General features: G+C 36.5%; 1 protein-coding gene across 1 annotated transcript in view; it reads right to left on the bottom strand.

Annotated features, from left to right (window-relative positions):
- The window catches only part of OTOG (otogelin), a 104,458-nt gene that overhangs the window by 35,090 nt on the left and 53,109 nt on the right, over positions 1-16,259 (bottom strand). Inside the window, exons 29-33 of the mRNA XM_056355075.1 lie at positions 15,503-15,619; positions 14,249-14,405; positions 13,189-13,215; positions 10,328-10,495; positions 8,030-8,308 (exon numbers count right to left, since the gene is read on the bottom strand). Of these exons, the coding sequence (XP_056211050.1) occupies positions 8,030-8,308; positions 10,328-10,495; positions 13,189-13,215; positions 14,249-14,405; positions 15,503-15,619 (748 nt within the window). The remainder of the gene's footprint in view (positions 1-8,029; positions 8,309-10,327; positions 10,496-13,188; positions 13,216-14,248; positions 14,406-15,502; positions 15,620-16,259) is intronic.

The following is a 16,259-nucleotide window of genomic DNA, read 5'->3' as shown; positions in this document are numbered from 1 at the left end:
TGCATGAGACAATTGAATTGTAAAAGCCAAAATAAACACCATTCCAAATACAGTAATCAGAAATTATGTCAATTCAGGCTCTTTAAAGCAATGTCTTAACAGTTGATTAAGATATATATATATATAAGATAGCCACTCCAACAGAAATGCATTAAAACGTCAAAACATTCTGAATCTTTAATTCCAACTGCTCCTATAACGAACAAAGCAACTCAGATGAGACATGTAGTCTTGCAAAATTGAACTCAGAACTTACACTTCACCAGACAAAATAGTACCAATAATGAAACACTATGGCAACTTTTAAGGAAAACACAAAACCTCCAAACCCCCACAAAAGCAGCAAACAACACCCCCCGTCCTCTCAAACTGCCTTTAGAGTATCTACTCAGTGTTTACTGAAAGACTTCAACTTCACATAATTGAAACCCAAAGTACAATTTCTGTAGAGGAAGAGTTAAACTTCAAAGTGAGATTAAATAGAAATAAGGATCCACTATACTTTGAGTGCTTATTAAACTATGCAGGAAATTTACAAACTTAATGTAAAGAAGAAATAGACTGAGCATAAAATCCGAGAGAAACAAGTTGGTGGCAGTCATCACATGGGTGATATACACTTGCATGTTTAAATGCAGTATCACCCTTTCTTTTTCACTACAACCCTGCCCCATCTGCACACAAAACAGCTTCCTGAACAACGCTAGTTTAGCCCAGTGGTTCTTCCAACACCTGCGTGACTTATGCAATATATCTGGATTTTAGTACCTGAACTATGACAGCCCAGCCCAGCTCCTTCCCATAGCAGGGCAGGACAGTGACACTTCCTTTCCATTTTTATGCCTCAGAAGACCACCATCACGACATGTTGGGTCCCCTCTAAACTGGTGAACCTGATCTTAGAGCTATGCTGTTCAGAGCCTGCAAAGAATAGCTGCTCTTAAACAATGTTTACATTAATGATCAGGAAGAAAATGCTTACTACTTAGTAAAAGTTTCCATTTTTTTGTCTTTTGGATTCTTTTTGCTTTTAAGTTTTGCTGGTCTTTGGCTGAGACACAGAGAGCAGCTCTTTTAAATCTTCTTGGAGACAATTTTTATGTGAAGATTTTAAGAAATTCTTCTTCCTGCAATTTAGGGACATCTGCACTTACAGGTAATTATCCCTCTGCCATTATTAACATCTAATGTTTTCTTAAATACAAATAATTCTCTTAAGTCAAAGGAATAAATCAAACTCAGAAAAAGAGTGTGTATGTTGCCATCTAGTGTTACCCTTTTTACACATCATTATCCAAGGAAGTAACTTGTCAATGATTTTGAAAACATGATTCTTATGACAGTAACAAATGCATTTATAAAGCTACATTCCCATACAAAAAAGCTAAGTACATGTCACTGAATTCTTCCGTGACCCCTTCTAGTGAAACCAACTTAAGTTGCTTAAGTCTAATGGAGGAAGGGCCTTATTTCCATACATTTTGCTGACTGATGTATAAGGTTTTGTATGCGCTGACGGGTCAAGAGTCATAACATTTTAAAGACAAAAGAAGATTTATGACAGAAGGACAGAACATATCAGAGACCTGTTGGCACAGGCAGTCACCAGCAGTTGTAATAACCAGCAATAACAGTATATCCAAGTGGAATCTAGGAAATCTCATTCATCAGATTACCCTAGATTAAGTATGGAGACAGATCCATAACTTTTAACTCTTGCCACAAACCTCACCATTCATCACAGAAGTTTCAAACACAATAAAGGTACAAGCTTTGCATAAGGCATTCTGTAACCTAATGAAGAATGACAGGTTTTCAATTTAGCAGAACAGTGATCATGAATTAACACTTCCAAACACTGGGGTTAACATACCATCTCCCATTCGTCGAATAAACGTAGACTTTGATGAAATGATTGCCACGTTTTCCTCAATATTTCCCACAGATAAAGTTCACAGATTTTGCTGGTATTGCATGCCTTAGTAGGAAACAAGGCAAATTTCTACATAAAGGCATAGCATTTGCTGAGTGGTTCATAAGCTCAGCTTTCAGTCAAGAACGAAGTCATGCTTGTCTGCAAATTTCATCTCTACTTTTGCAGAAAGAAGTATGGACAACAGGTGAATTCATGAACCTGGTCATAAAATTGTTTTCAAAGAAGAGCTGTAGAACCAGCGGACATTTAATTTTCTAGTCAAGGGATTTTAGGGAATGGAGTGTGCTGGGCCAGCTGTATTAGTTATTTTAGTGTGTAAATTACATAAAAGAACCGACCAAAATACAACAACAAGGGTTGAATATATGCATAATTGGTTTCCAATATATCAAAAGTTTTCAATATGTCTCAGTAAACCCATCGGATATAGTGAAATCTGTGCTATATTATGAATTATGGGGAAATGCCTTTCCAGCAGAATGTCAGTTCAGTCATTCATCATATTTAAAGTTTTCACTATTGGCAACATCACTTCTGGAATGCCTAAGCAGCCCAAGGACCAAGCCACTATTAAAAAAAAAAACAAAACAAAACAGAACAACAAAACAAAACAAACCCCAAAAACCCCAAACCCAACCAAAAAACCTAACACAGAAAGATGCAGTTCCTGCTTAAAAAGCTTAGAGTAAATAGAGATTAGACAGAAAATGAAGGGGAGGAGAAACAGGCACAGAGTTTGGTTCTGAAGTAACATGAATTCAAAACTAAGCCAAGAGAACAATAAAGTATCTGTATACCTAGCTAAAATAATAGAATATTTTGCCTCTTTTTAGTACATCTGCATATTAACTACGACCCCAACACCCACAATTATTAGGGTATAAGGAAAAGCAGTTACAATGCGCTTTAAAGCCATTCAAGCCTTCCTTTCCCTAAACTGAGGGAAATAGTCCTTTCACCGTGTTTTAATTCTAGACATTCACTTCCATGCCAGACCAACCTCAGCTTTATTGTTACTACAACACTCCTGTTCCCTTGACAGAAACTACCACAGCTCAGAAACTCTGGATTTCACCAGTGTCATGGCACGAATGCTTTGTGCTAGCCAGGATGCTAACCAGTCATATCCACCACGTGCTTCCCATTTTTTTAATACCTAAATTCCCCCTCCAACAACCAGTAATATGAGCTTACTGTACTCTGTGCAACAGTAGAGTTCACTCACAACAAAAGAATGATACACAGTTTACAGACAATGAGTCAAGCTTCTTATATGAGGCATGTGTTCCTCAAAAGGATTTGTCATGGCATTTGAAAATAACCATGTGTCTACTGGTGAAGTCTATCGGCATTTGTCTTTGGTTCAGTGACACAGCAAATCCTTTACAAAATGGTAATTTATGCCCTGGGTGACAGTCGCTCCAGTTGACATGCCAACTTAGTCCCCAGTTCTTTTACCTAACAAGATCTGAGCATACCAACATGCTACAGTACTGCAGAAAGCCTTTGTATGAACGCAGGTATACATGTTACCAAAGACAATATAATAAAAGATATTCCCCAGCTTCATTGATTTCTCGCTTGCTTGGACATCAGAGAAGCATTTTCTTCCCTTTAACTTAGGATTCTCATTCTCATGGCTTTCAGAAAAAAAAAAACCTGTCATAATAAGAACAGTTCCTACCATTTAATGAACAATTTTAATTTTTTTATCACTTACAGATCGTGGCATTCTGTTGAGTCAGAACAACCTTTCTTAGTAACTCAGCCACTTTTATGTGTGTTGACAATTCCTGCTGTTCACAAGTCCATCCTGCCTTTTTTTTTTTTTTTTGTATGCTGACCTTTACCTCATAGGGACAAAATCTGCTATTGTAAGAATCTGCATATTATGAATAATTTCATTCTATGCTCAAAAAATGGACATTTACTTAAAAAAACCAACACTAAAATCTGAAATGTTCTGATGTTAATAAAAGCTAATGAAAAGAATGGTTTTTAAAATAACAAAAAAAATTAAGTATTTGGATTTTCATTCTCACCTGACACTTTTTTCTGTTTGCAACTTTTCCCAAAGATTTCAAAAAATCTAGTAGGAAAAAAGTTTGCTTTAGAATTAGGTCTATATATAACAGCAGCAAAACTCTGCTTAGTAACGTAGATTGCCTATCTCCTCAGTTACAAGTTTAGAAACATGAAATCCTATCTACCCACTTAACACACACAAACTAGTAACTCTGCCCATGACTTCTAAATTTCTGCAATGAGAAATGTAAACAAATATCACTAGAAAAATTGAACTTTGTGCCTAGCCAAAACATCACTGAAAACAAAGTATTATTATCTACCTCTTAAATACTTCTGTCTTAGTTTACTATTACCATGTTGGAGGAATATAATCTTGTTAACGCAACTATTTAATCTCCTCCTATTAATTCCATCAAAAATGGGAGATCAAATGTTTGTGGTATAAATAGGAGAGACATTATAATTCTACAGTAACCTCAGCCTGATTCCAAGAGTTACCAAGCAGATGTGTTCAGTGACATACCCAGGATTTGCAGGTACAACAGCAGTTGTTCAGCATTATCCAGTCCCAGGTCCCATGTCACAGTCTATTGGACTGGCAAAGCACGTAAGCTCAAATTAAACTTGAGAGCAACTCATTATGAGTAAAACAGGACATTACAGAAAATTAATTCTGCTGATGGAAATGGATAAGAGTAAGTTGAAGCTAAAACAGTCAACAAGATCATGTATAAATCTGACTAAAGGTTCAAGATGCTTTTATTTAAAATTAACTTCATTTTCAGTTTCATACTATGTTTTTGAATGTGTTTCAGTTAATTATGATACAAACATTAAAAGGAACCAAAAATCCTCTGTATCAAACATTGATAAATACCTCTGTGCAGTGTGCATACACTTAGTGCATCTTGAGATTTTAATTTTAGCTGACAGTTCCGAGACAGGCCTTGTATTTACCGCAAGTTAGCTATTAAAGCGTATAACTAACATTATTAAGAACTTTGCTGCAGAATTTATATAGGGCGAGTTACATTTTTATAATATATATAAACTAACTCACAGTGATCTTAAAAGGGTAAAGCATATTATAATAATTCTGTGAAAGGTAAAAGGTAACTAGCTTGAGCATGTTATTTTAAAAAAGGGTAAGAAACTTGCAGGTATATCCATAAAAAACACATAAATTCCCTACATCCATTAATTTCCCAACATTGTCAAATGTGAACTGATCACTCTTACATGACACCTCTGTTCTTGTCCATCTAAGCACATTCTTTCTTTTGACTGAATGCATACCAATCCACTGCTGGTAAAACTTCCAGCACAGAATACAAAATGTATTTTCTTCTGAGTGAGTATAATCTGAATATTCAAATTCAGTTATTAATTCAAACTGTCGAACATTGGCAGGAACAGGACAGCAGACAAATCTAAGTAGCATGAAAATAACCCAATTTAAAACTGAAGTGACTTCTCATGGAAAATACTCTGCAGTGTTAGCCTATCATATCTGTGCAATTTATAGTCAAAGTATTTCAGTGTGACAATATTTATTGCGATGAAACTGGAAAAAGTGACTCGTCAGCTGACTCTAAACAGACGTGTATCTATTGCTGTGGTGATCAGATCATTTAAAATTCTTCCTTTTGAATGTGCGTCAGAGAGCATGAAGAAGTCTCATGAGGAACTTTCTGGCCAAGGGGATTTACTGGGCCTATTATTCTGCTCCTGATATTTATCCTCTGATTCCGCAGGAATAGCTGTTCCCGGTTCGAGAGTTTCTGATCTAATATGCAAAGCATTTACAATAGTCAGCAAGAAATTCAATACGCTTTTGCCTGTGCACTCTGGAGCTGGTGTAACTTTTCCATTAACTTAAACAAATGCTGCTGTATTTTTAGACCATGTAATTACCCTACATCAGCAGGCTGGCCCTTGTGAAAGTGTGCTGGAGAAAGATTCGAGTCCTATGTTTCTCTGCTTATAAAATCTGAAACCCAAGCCCTCGGATGTGGTGATTAATGAAATGCCTCTTGATCATTTGATCTGATCCCACTTGCTGAGGTAAATTGTTTTAGTTTTCCATTGGCATAGATAGGATTTTTTGGTATAATGACTGGAGGGTAAAGACTTCACACTTGAAAAGACATACTACTCTGTGTTAATGGATGACCACTGAGAATTGGAACATGTTTTAACCTTCTTCATTCCTCCCTCAAAGATAAAAGACTAAGGAGATATTTTTGTTATGTCCAGAAAAAGTTCCTTGCTTGAAATGCTGTATGAACATCCTGGTAATAGCATTAGCTCTATAATTCTGCTGTTCAAAAACCTCAACAGCTCTGTGATTACAAGCATTTGTCAAGAGGCAACAGGCATTTGGCAATGACAAAATCTGTCATTTTTTCTGAAGTTGGAGTGTGCCAGTCAACAGCTGCATTAGGCTGTCAGCATAATGCACCGCAAAACATGGGCAGATTCACAATGCCACCATTAACACTTTAATTCAATGTTTTGATAACAAGAAGCTCCATGAGGCATACAGTTGGCCTCTTCTGTCATAGAAGTCACTGTCTACTTCAGATTTGTCTGTGCTGAGGTTCAACATGGTCACTCTAAAACATGGTCAGGCCGTGCTTCATGTTATAATATTTCATTTTCTTTCTTTGCTTTTAGAACAAACTTCAGTTTCAGAAAATGAGGAACTGATTTTAAAAAATGGTATTGCCAGGAATACCTGTTAAAATACTTCTGCTACCCAAATACACAAATTAAAAATGCATTTAAAACTACAGCACAATAAAAAGCTTTAGAACACAAACACTTGTAGTGATTTTGGAATTTTATATACCACACAAAGGCCAGTGGTTGCAGCAAGTAGTAGCTGTTGCTGAAGTTCATAAATGAAGTCATACAAATGCATTTGATGTATCTGATGTATCAAGACAAGCAGATGCTAAAGCAAATGGTAGTTTAATGAATAATCTGCTTTGCTTTATTTTATAGTCAATATGACTTCTTGCATCATGTACTTGACTTGTAAGGCCATCTTCATTTCAACACATAGTTCCCAAATGTATAAGAATATGTGAAAGCAGTTATTATTTCTTTTCCTTAATATCTAAAAGAGGGAGCTTGATTAATTAGTTATTTTTTAATTTGTGGGGGTTTGTAGTCAGTTCTTGTAGAAGAAACTTCTGTATCCAGCTCCTACAAAGGGTCCTAAGAATATCTCCTGCATTTCTGATCCTTATCACTCACTGGCATGGGACTGCTATTACAGGAATGGGAACGTCTCAAGTAGGTAGAAACACTCCCACTGCAGTCTACATTGTGTACTCAGGAGCTGTAGCTGTCCAAGAAACATTAGAGAAATGGACATCTAGATCCCCAACAAGAGGCATGTATCTCCATTTAGATGGTGCCTGAAACACAAGAGGCTAACATCCCAAAAGGCAGACCCTCTGCGAGTGGATACGTGGATGAAGGTCGGGGTGCCTTTCAGGGGAAACATGAAGAAACAAGAAGAAGAGGTGTAATCTACAGGGAATGTCCTTAGCACTGGATGGCATGACCTCTGAGGAAGCCACAAAGCCTGCATTGAGAATGCACTGTACATGAAACTCTCTTGGCAGCTGTCAGAGGGAAAAGAGGAGAAAACATCACCCACAGACCTTAAGTTTTAGAGATACATTCGGTTCTTTGTGAATCCATTATTTATCAGCATGAATTTTCTACTCCTTTAGAATTTTCTTGCCACCTACAAAGCAAGTATTGCCCAGTAACTATACACTAAGCTATGTATTTCTAAGATCTGTTTGCAAATATAGCAAAGTTGTGTATTAGGCTATTTAATGGCTTTTGACAAGAAAACAGAATCTCATCCTTAACACAAAGCTCAGGGAAGAAGATTTTGAGACTGCATGTCACAGAAGACCCACAGATCCCAGCGATGTAGGGGAGAAGTAAACAATCCCATCATCTCTGAAAATATCAATATCATTTAGCCTGTATGTTTCACAGGGAGCAAGCTCCTGCTCATAAAATACAACTTTAACTACCTACCTACAAGTTTAAAAAGGGTTGACAGTCTGAACTCCTCTGAATGATGGTACTTCAAAAGGTCAACTGAAGAGGCTGAAATGTGGATGAAGTATCCTCGTTTTGCAAATGACTCAAAGGAACTGTATCCTGAAAGCCATGTATTCTTGTGAATGACAAATGTAGATCTGTTGTGAAACTCTTCGCTTTTTTTCCATTTAGAAAGAACAAGGGTATTATTGGAGACTAACTGAAGAAAATAGTTCGGTCTCTCAGCTGTTTCAAATGAAATCAAGTTGGAATCTGAAAAAAAATCCCACACAGAACTCATTTACTTGATGATATATGCATAATAAACTAAACTCATTCTCATATTCTGCTACTGATATAAGTAGCACAAACAATGAAAGGTAACTTTGGCATTATCAGTGAAAACAGCCTGAAACTTTTAAGAAAGTATACTATATAGAGATTTCAGAGAGCTAGATTCTGATGGATATTTAGTTTTCTAAATACCCTACAGATTTCAGCAAGAATACAAGCTGATAAACACATTTGCCCACACCAGGATAAAGGAATACAGCCTTCACTAAGCCATTTATTAATAAATTTTTAAAACTTCATCTAATTAGCTTTACAAGTAACATTTGCCATCAGGATTTTATATCTTAAGAGCTCAGCCTTTCATTAAAAATAAATTACAAAAATGTATTTTGCATTCAGCTTTCTAAGCAGTCAGCTCTCCAGCTCTTCACCTGTTAGGAGCAAAGCCTGTTTTCTGGCAAATGTAGCCATGTGATACCTTACCCTGAAAACAGTACTGCTGATTTTCAAGCAAGCCTCTGTACAACCAATTGCAGAGTGGCAGATCTTGAGCCTGTTACAGGCATCTGTTGCTCACAGAATTACTTCATTCTATTTTGCTGTAAACTCTGCTATTCTCTTGAAAACAGCCATTAAACTACTGTAAAATCAACTAACCCTTTAGGCTTGGGTAGCATTTCTTGAAAAAAAGAATGCATAGGAAAAAAAAATGATCTTGATTAAACAGATATACTATCTCACTCTGGTATAACACTTCTGGAAGACCAACTTGGTTTCTAAGCATAAAAAGTTCAATTAATCTGAAAAACATAGTGGCACTTGTGAATATCTTTTTATGAATCATCTGTAGCAAGCAGCTGTTCAATAAGTAAGAACAGACAGTGTGATTTATAATACTTGCCATACAGCCAATCAGTGCATCAATGCCCCAAAATCTCCATTGCCTACAATTTGTCTGAAACTGACAAAACACATCCATTTTTCTGAGGTACCAAAGAACCAAGAATTTGATCTAAATGAAGACATGGATATGAAAAACATTGTATTGATTGTACAAACTCTTCCATGGCCAAATGATGAAATGCCATTCACTCAAATGGGACTATAAGGCACAAATTCTAGTTGCCAGGTGGTTAAATGCTGAGCAAGAGGTTTTCATAAGTGAATAGAATAGTAGGACTGACCTTCCTTTTCCGAACCTAAATTGAACATAATGTACAAGTGTCTCGAAAATACAACTAATAAAAGAAATCTGGCCCTGGATCTTCTGTGATATGAGTTCCTGTGTCAGTTCTACAGACAGCAGTATTACTAAACAAATGCTTGTAATTTTTTCAACTGACCCATATCCCTTCTTTGACTACACAAAGACAACCACCTTTTGTATTGAGACTTAAGTGCTCTGTGGGGATTGAAGTTTTGTATGCACACAGTTCCAGCATTTAATCAATGTCATAAAGTGCTGAATATATTATTGTAAGCTTTCTCCACCTGTTTGAAGGTGTGCAAGGCTTCTTTCACCTACTAAATAAGCAACACATTCCTTCAGTAGAAACTTAAGTCACAACCTGAGGGAGACAAATTTGCAGTATAAACCGTTACACAGCTCAGGTTAGTACCATTAGGCATCTCTGTACAAGTGGGCAGATGAGTGCTGGTGGCAAAGCGAGTGAATTTGAGAGTATTTTTCTTGTATCATATCTCTTCCATACTTTTGCATGCCCCAGTTCCATCAGAGGCAGGGTGAGGGGAAAAACGCTTATCTGGAGCACTGGGCTACAACACCAGTTTGGTGCTACTGAAGACTGGGGCGGGTGGAGGAAAGGAAGCTGTGGCTTTTCAACTACAAAATGAAAATTTTGGCAGACAACATTACAGTGTACAGCTGACAGACAAAGAAAAGATCTTTTGACCAAGGTCTATTCTTAAATGTAGGCTTGTATTCAAGGGCAAAATTTGCCCTGCCTTATTTAAGCCTCTAGGTTACAGTGACTTTACCATGTGCTTTGGGCTTATAAAGTCCTGATGTCAGCATAAAGCTCACTGCGTGTCCAGGAACAATATCATCTTCTCTCACTGGGAAAACACCACCATCGACCAGTTTCACTGCCATTACAAACTTTCCATCCAAATAGCTGACCAGTTTGTATGGGCCCTTTCCCAGAGCTGTTGAGAAAAAAAATCAGAATTATTTTTCAAGACAAGTGTCACAAATGCTTGAGCTCTAAATATTGTGACACAGCACATAGTGAAAAACATCACTCTACTCTGAAAATAGCTCTAGGTGCCACGCACTGAAGTATGACAACCAAAACAAAGCCAAACTGTTTTAGAAAATACCTGTTCTGAGAACTGTCAAAAATAATTAGTTCCAATTTTCAAGATTCATTATTAGCTTTTTCTTTTCCTCCCTCTCATCTGCTTCAGTTTCATAGTTTATTAAAGTTAGCTGACCCCTTGGTTATTTGATTTAGAAGTAAAAAGTGTTCTACAAGACCACCCTGGAATCCTGGAATCTAAATTGTTTATTTGTATGGTTAACTGATTATACACTTCTTACTATTCTTTAAAACCTATTTTATTAGTGTCCAAAGTGTGAGGCATTTTTTCAGGGAATAAAAGTTTGTTGTCATCAAGTATGAAAGAACTCCTTGAACATTTTAGAAACAAACATAACCACTGGAAAGTGAAAAGAAGAAAACAGCATCATAACCACAGGAAAGGTCATATTTTACCTGTAAGCAAAAAAAAGCCAAAAGCATGTAAAGTTATCATTGCACAAATCTTACAATGTCGCACCTGCTCACTTAGTTCCAATTTCATTGCAGAAAAGTGTTTTAAAGTTTGTTTTAAATGTTATTTGAAATTACTTTTGTAACCTTCTCTGACAAAACCAGGCATTTTAGACCACACCTGAGCAATTCACCTCACTACCATTCTTCTCACAAGCCAAGACACAGCAAGCATACATCTAAGGTAGAAGTGTTCCAGAACTTCTCAGCTCATAGTTGCAACTAATACCATTGAACCTTAAAATCTGTTCCAACAAGTTTGCAGCCTGCCCTCATACTCTGGTTCCGTCTAATCTTAAAATTCATTAAGAGTTCTGAAGTCCTAAGGAGGCTGCGCTACAACCAGAGTTTTAGATTCTAATGGCATAAACAGGGGGTCAGTTAAGACACAAGCCCATGCCACGTACAGTGATTCTGGTTACCTTCAGTGCAGGGAGTTAAAAACATTTCATAAATTACTTAAAATATCCAGTGTTCTGGAAATGTTGCAAGGTGTATAATCTTGTATCTTAGGCCCATCCAAAACTTGAGAAACCACAGCTACCAGCTGAGAACTTTCCCTTACCAAAGACAAAAGGCTTCTGCTCCTGCTTCTAGTAGGACTGGAACTATTTCATTCTGTATTAAAACATAGAGTTACACAGAGAAAACCTCTCTCTGGTCTAAGACAGTTTCTTAACCTTCCTGTCTCCAAAATGAAGTAATTCTTGGGAATGCTACTATATTTGAGGTAGAGGAGAAAATTTTCAGCATAGAGATAATTTTTTTTCCCCTTTGGCAGCTCTGAAACACCTGAAGTTGAATACTGATAAGCTAGATTAGCAAGCAGAAGCAAGATACTTAGTGAGAAGTATACAACAACCATGTCTATTACATGCACAATTCTCCACTATTTCAACTAATTTCTTACTGGGAATTCAGTAACAGGTAAAACTAGTAACACACTTTAAAAGTGTACGATGTTATCTAACTTCACTACTACCACAGAAGTTAGAGGCACTGCACTTTCAATCTGTTGCAACTGCAGTAAGATTACCTAGTATCAGACCATATTTTGTTTACAAAACAAACCAAACCAGAAAGTGAATGTAAACCTTCAATCAGCCCTTTTATTCTACTGGCCTTTATTTAAATTAATTTAAAGGCTGAAATACACAAAATCTTTTTAGCAGTCTGTATACAGAAAATTCAGAGCCTGTTCTAATTTAAACTCAGCCTCTGTCCAAGATCTTTCTGGGGGTGAGCTGCTGCACGGGGAGTCTAACAGAAGACCAAAATATCACAAACCATGTGGACAGATGGGCCTCTACACGAGCTTGACAAAAGGAGTTATAGAATAAATAGCCGGAGTCCTGAACATTCCCCACATCGATCTGGCTTGCAGTGCTTGTATGTATGCCACGTCTAACTATGCAGACACTCATAATGACACTTTAAAATAGTCTGAATACGGATTCCAGTCTTAACACAGCAGTACAGCACCACTGCGGATTCAAGGTTTACTCTAGCACCTTGTACAAGTTTCACACTTCTCAGAGCCATTCTCATGCAGCAGCAATGCTTGTTGCTCAGGGACTTAAAGCTAGGTCAGACACCTAAACGGTGCGTTATTCCCCTTTTCCGCACTCAAATTGTAGTCTTCTTAATCGTTAGCTCCATCTGGAGGCTGCACAGGAGATCACGGCTGGTTTAACAGACCCACTGGTTATCAGCTTTGAACTGCAGTATGCCTTAAGCAATTAGTGACATTAGTACTATTGAGTTGAATGGTCTATTAATTACTTAAAGATTTAATAGTTTAATCATTATCCATAAATGCAAAGAAAGTGAGTTAAACATGTATTCTTGGTTAAGGCCCAGGTATAAAAAAGACTGAAATTAAAAGCATTTCAAAAAGCAAAATAAAAATCTTGGCTATTTAAATAATATATCATTAAGAACCATTTTCATTAACACTTTTTATACATTTTTTATAACACATTTATAACATTTTTATACAAAATACTAAGACTTACATAAAAACTCTAAAAATTCTATTGTTATTTTATCAGCTCCTTTAGGACTTACCTTTGTTGAAATATTCACAATCATAAGCTAAAAAATAAAAAGAAAAGAAATGCAGTTGCAGGTATTCTGCAGATAAACAGGTTTTCTATTACTCTTTACAATTAAGGGGTAAGCCAAATGCTTGGCCAAGATATATTATACACAAACATTTATTAAAAAAATATTGCCAAATATTTACTGCTTTAAATAAAATACTTATTAAAGCCACATTGATTTAAATAAAAATACTATTTTCTAGCAGGAAATACTAAGCTTACGTACCTACAGCTGTCTTATTCTGACCTCTAGTGGTTAAGACTAAGCTTTGCTGTCTTTCCATACTCTCATTAAAACACACATACAATTTCCATCAAAAATTAAGAGTAACCCTCTTGCTCCATGGCAAATTTGCTGTGTGATTTTGAGCAAGCTGCATACTCTCTCTCTGTACAACTGCAAAATTAAAAAAATGTTTTGTTTTTTTCCATTCTTTCTATCTTGCCCTTTTTAGTCACGTCTCTGGGGAAATGACCATCTCCCGTTAGGCATCTGCACTGAGTGCCACAGAGAAAGGCCTCAGATTTTTTTACAGCTTCTAAGCATTGTTGAATAGGGATACTAAGGTGATGACTAAGTCCTGCTTACAAACCTAATTGTTTTTCTTCAGAAGACCTTTATATTTCATGCTTGCTCTGGGGGCAGTAGTAAGGCAGCTATGTTTCCTAGACCCCGTTAAGAAGTGAAGTCCTGCTGAAGACAGAAATTACTTGAACTGTTAACTGTCACTTCGGTTTGAGGGATGCATGTCATATCATGATATAGACTTCCCATGACTTTTCCTTTCACATCATAGGACAAAGAATTAAATATAGAAGAGTACCACCCACAAATATAGAAAGAAGCATGTAATCCAGCTAGACCAAAATGAACATGGAGGGAGGGCAGTGAGAGGCACCCACTCATCTTCTTGCCAGTGTGGCTTAGTGATTTAATTCATGGCCCCAGGCAACTTAATGTGACTGATTTTTCAGGTCCTTGTCTCACAAATGCAGAGTGGCAATGCTAGTCAAAGCAAACTTACGACACACTCTCGGGGACCTCCAGTCTACAGCAACTCCATGCTGGCAGCACTGATGGGCGTATGCTGACACACTTGTACAGAAACACTCACAGTCACCTCCTTGGTTACAACCACATGTATCTGTCAAGCAGTTTGAGTAAAACCAGGTGACGTCAATCTGGAAATATAAATATCACTCATCAAAAAAATTCATACAGACACTGGCAACAATCACTTCCATACAAAGCTATGACTTTTTCAAAATTTAATATAGAAGACTTCAAATTATTAAAGATTTTAAATTAGATGTTTCCTGAAACACAAGAAAAGCAGTTTGTTAGAAAATATTCCAATATTAGAATGTTAGAAAATCTTGTACAGTACTTAGTAACACAATTAAATCAATGACCAGTTAAGAACATGCCCACTAAGATGTCAGTGTAAGTTTGTGTTTTGTATGGTCTTGTAATACTTAAAACATAATAAACTACAATGAAGTTTACGAAACAAGAGAAACTCCCTCTAAACTGAGCACAAATCAATAGATCTCAGAAATGTTAAGAAAGTTAGATACACATAACATGCAAGAAATAATAAAGCAGATGGAAAACTACTTTTCACATGAAAGTGGTTCATTCTCTTCGTATTATTAGAAATTTCACAGCAAATCTATGATTTTTCCCTTAGATTATTTTGAAGTCTTGTCTTAAGTGACAATTTTGAAGAAAACTGTCAATGCTAATTTGCTTATTGAACTGTTATACAGATACACAGATTTACAGTTGAGTAATACACACTTATGAGGAACTTAGTTGTTTGCTACCTACCTTATACAGTGGACTAAACCATACAATTTTAACATCAGCTTCCACTTTCTTCCAAAATAATATACAAAGCAACCCTGCAAGATTCCTCGTTGTCTTTCATATGAAATCTCCTTCCTCCCTAGGAATTATTCTGACACTTACATTCTTCAAGCCATAAACACAGTCTTAATACCTGAACATCCTGAGATATGTCATTTTCCATATAAGACCTAGGTCTGGAACTGATGCCAAAGCGTCTTACTATGCAGGTAGTCCAGTCAAACATTCACATTTTAGAACCAGAATAGGTATGGGTTAGACATTTTTGTGTTCTCTTTTGCTGCAGTAGCCAAAATTATCATGTTATAGAAGACAAGATGAAGATCTAAAGTGATGAAAGTTGAAGAGTAAAGTTTCTCTCTAGTGGTATGTTAATTTTCACATCTTTCTATACATGACCACAACTCACCACTGAATGGCAAGCTTCAAATGCTTCACTTAAAAGTATTCCACATTCCTTCTTCGCAAATGGCTCTCTAAGGGGGTTCAAACTGCATGGATTTCGAATGTCAGAGCTGTCAACACACTTAACCAGAAAGCAAAAACAAGATGAGAAACTTGTTTCATAATCACTTTGTTTTTGAACTTGCAAAGCGAAGTTTTGGTGTTGAGGTTTTTTAAAAGAAAGAAAAAGAGAGAGAGAGAGATATGTAAAACACAAAACAAATGCATCATTTATGAAACTAAAGCCAGACTAAGATACAGAATTAAAAGGGGATGCTAATCTGCAGAAAAGGATAAGTAACCAATCTGAAGAAATGTGTCATTTGTCTGAGGGCAGCAGAAAAACACATATGTATATACAGGTCTAAACAGAGCTGCCACGCAGCTTCTTACACCTGAACAGTCTAGCTTACATAAATGACAAACAATACTCAGACAACATGCATTAGAAGTGCCAGAAATCAGATCTTTTTACTCTACTAGGAAGGAACATTTCTGTGAATACCACCAGACACATAACATTAAAAAAATTCCATTTTTAACTTTTCAGCATATGGAAAGAATATTTTTCCTTTCCATTGCTATGGTTTCACAGTTAAATATTTTCCAGCTATTAAAGATCACCTAAACTGACAACACAGTCTAAAATGATCCCACAATTCTGCCATTATGTAAAAAATGACTACTTTACTGTTCAAATGTCTTCAAAACCACTTGTACAT

This window comes from Falco biarmicus, chromosome 10, assembly GCF_023638135.1.
Source record: "Falco biarmicus isolate bFalBia1 chromosome 10, bFalBia1.pri, whole genome shotgun sequence".
Classification (NCBI taxonomy): Eukaryota; Metazoa; Chordata; class Aves; order Falconiformes; family Falconidae; genus Falco; species Falco biarmicus.
This window is presented reverse-complemented; position numbering and strand designations above follow the sequence as displayed.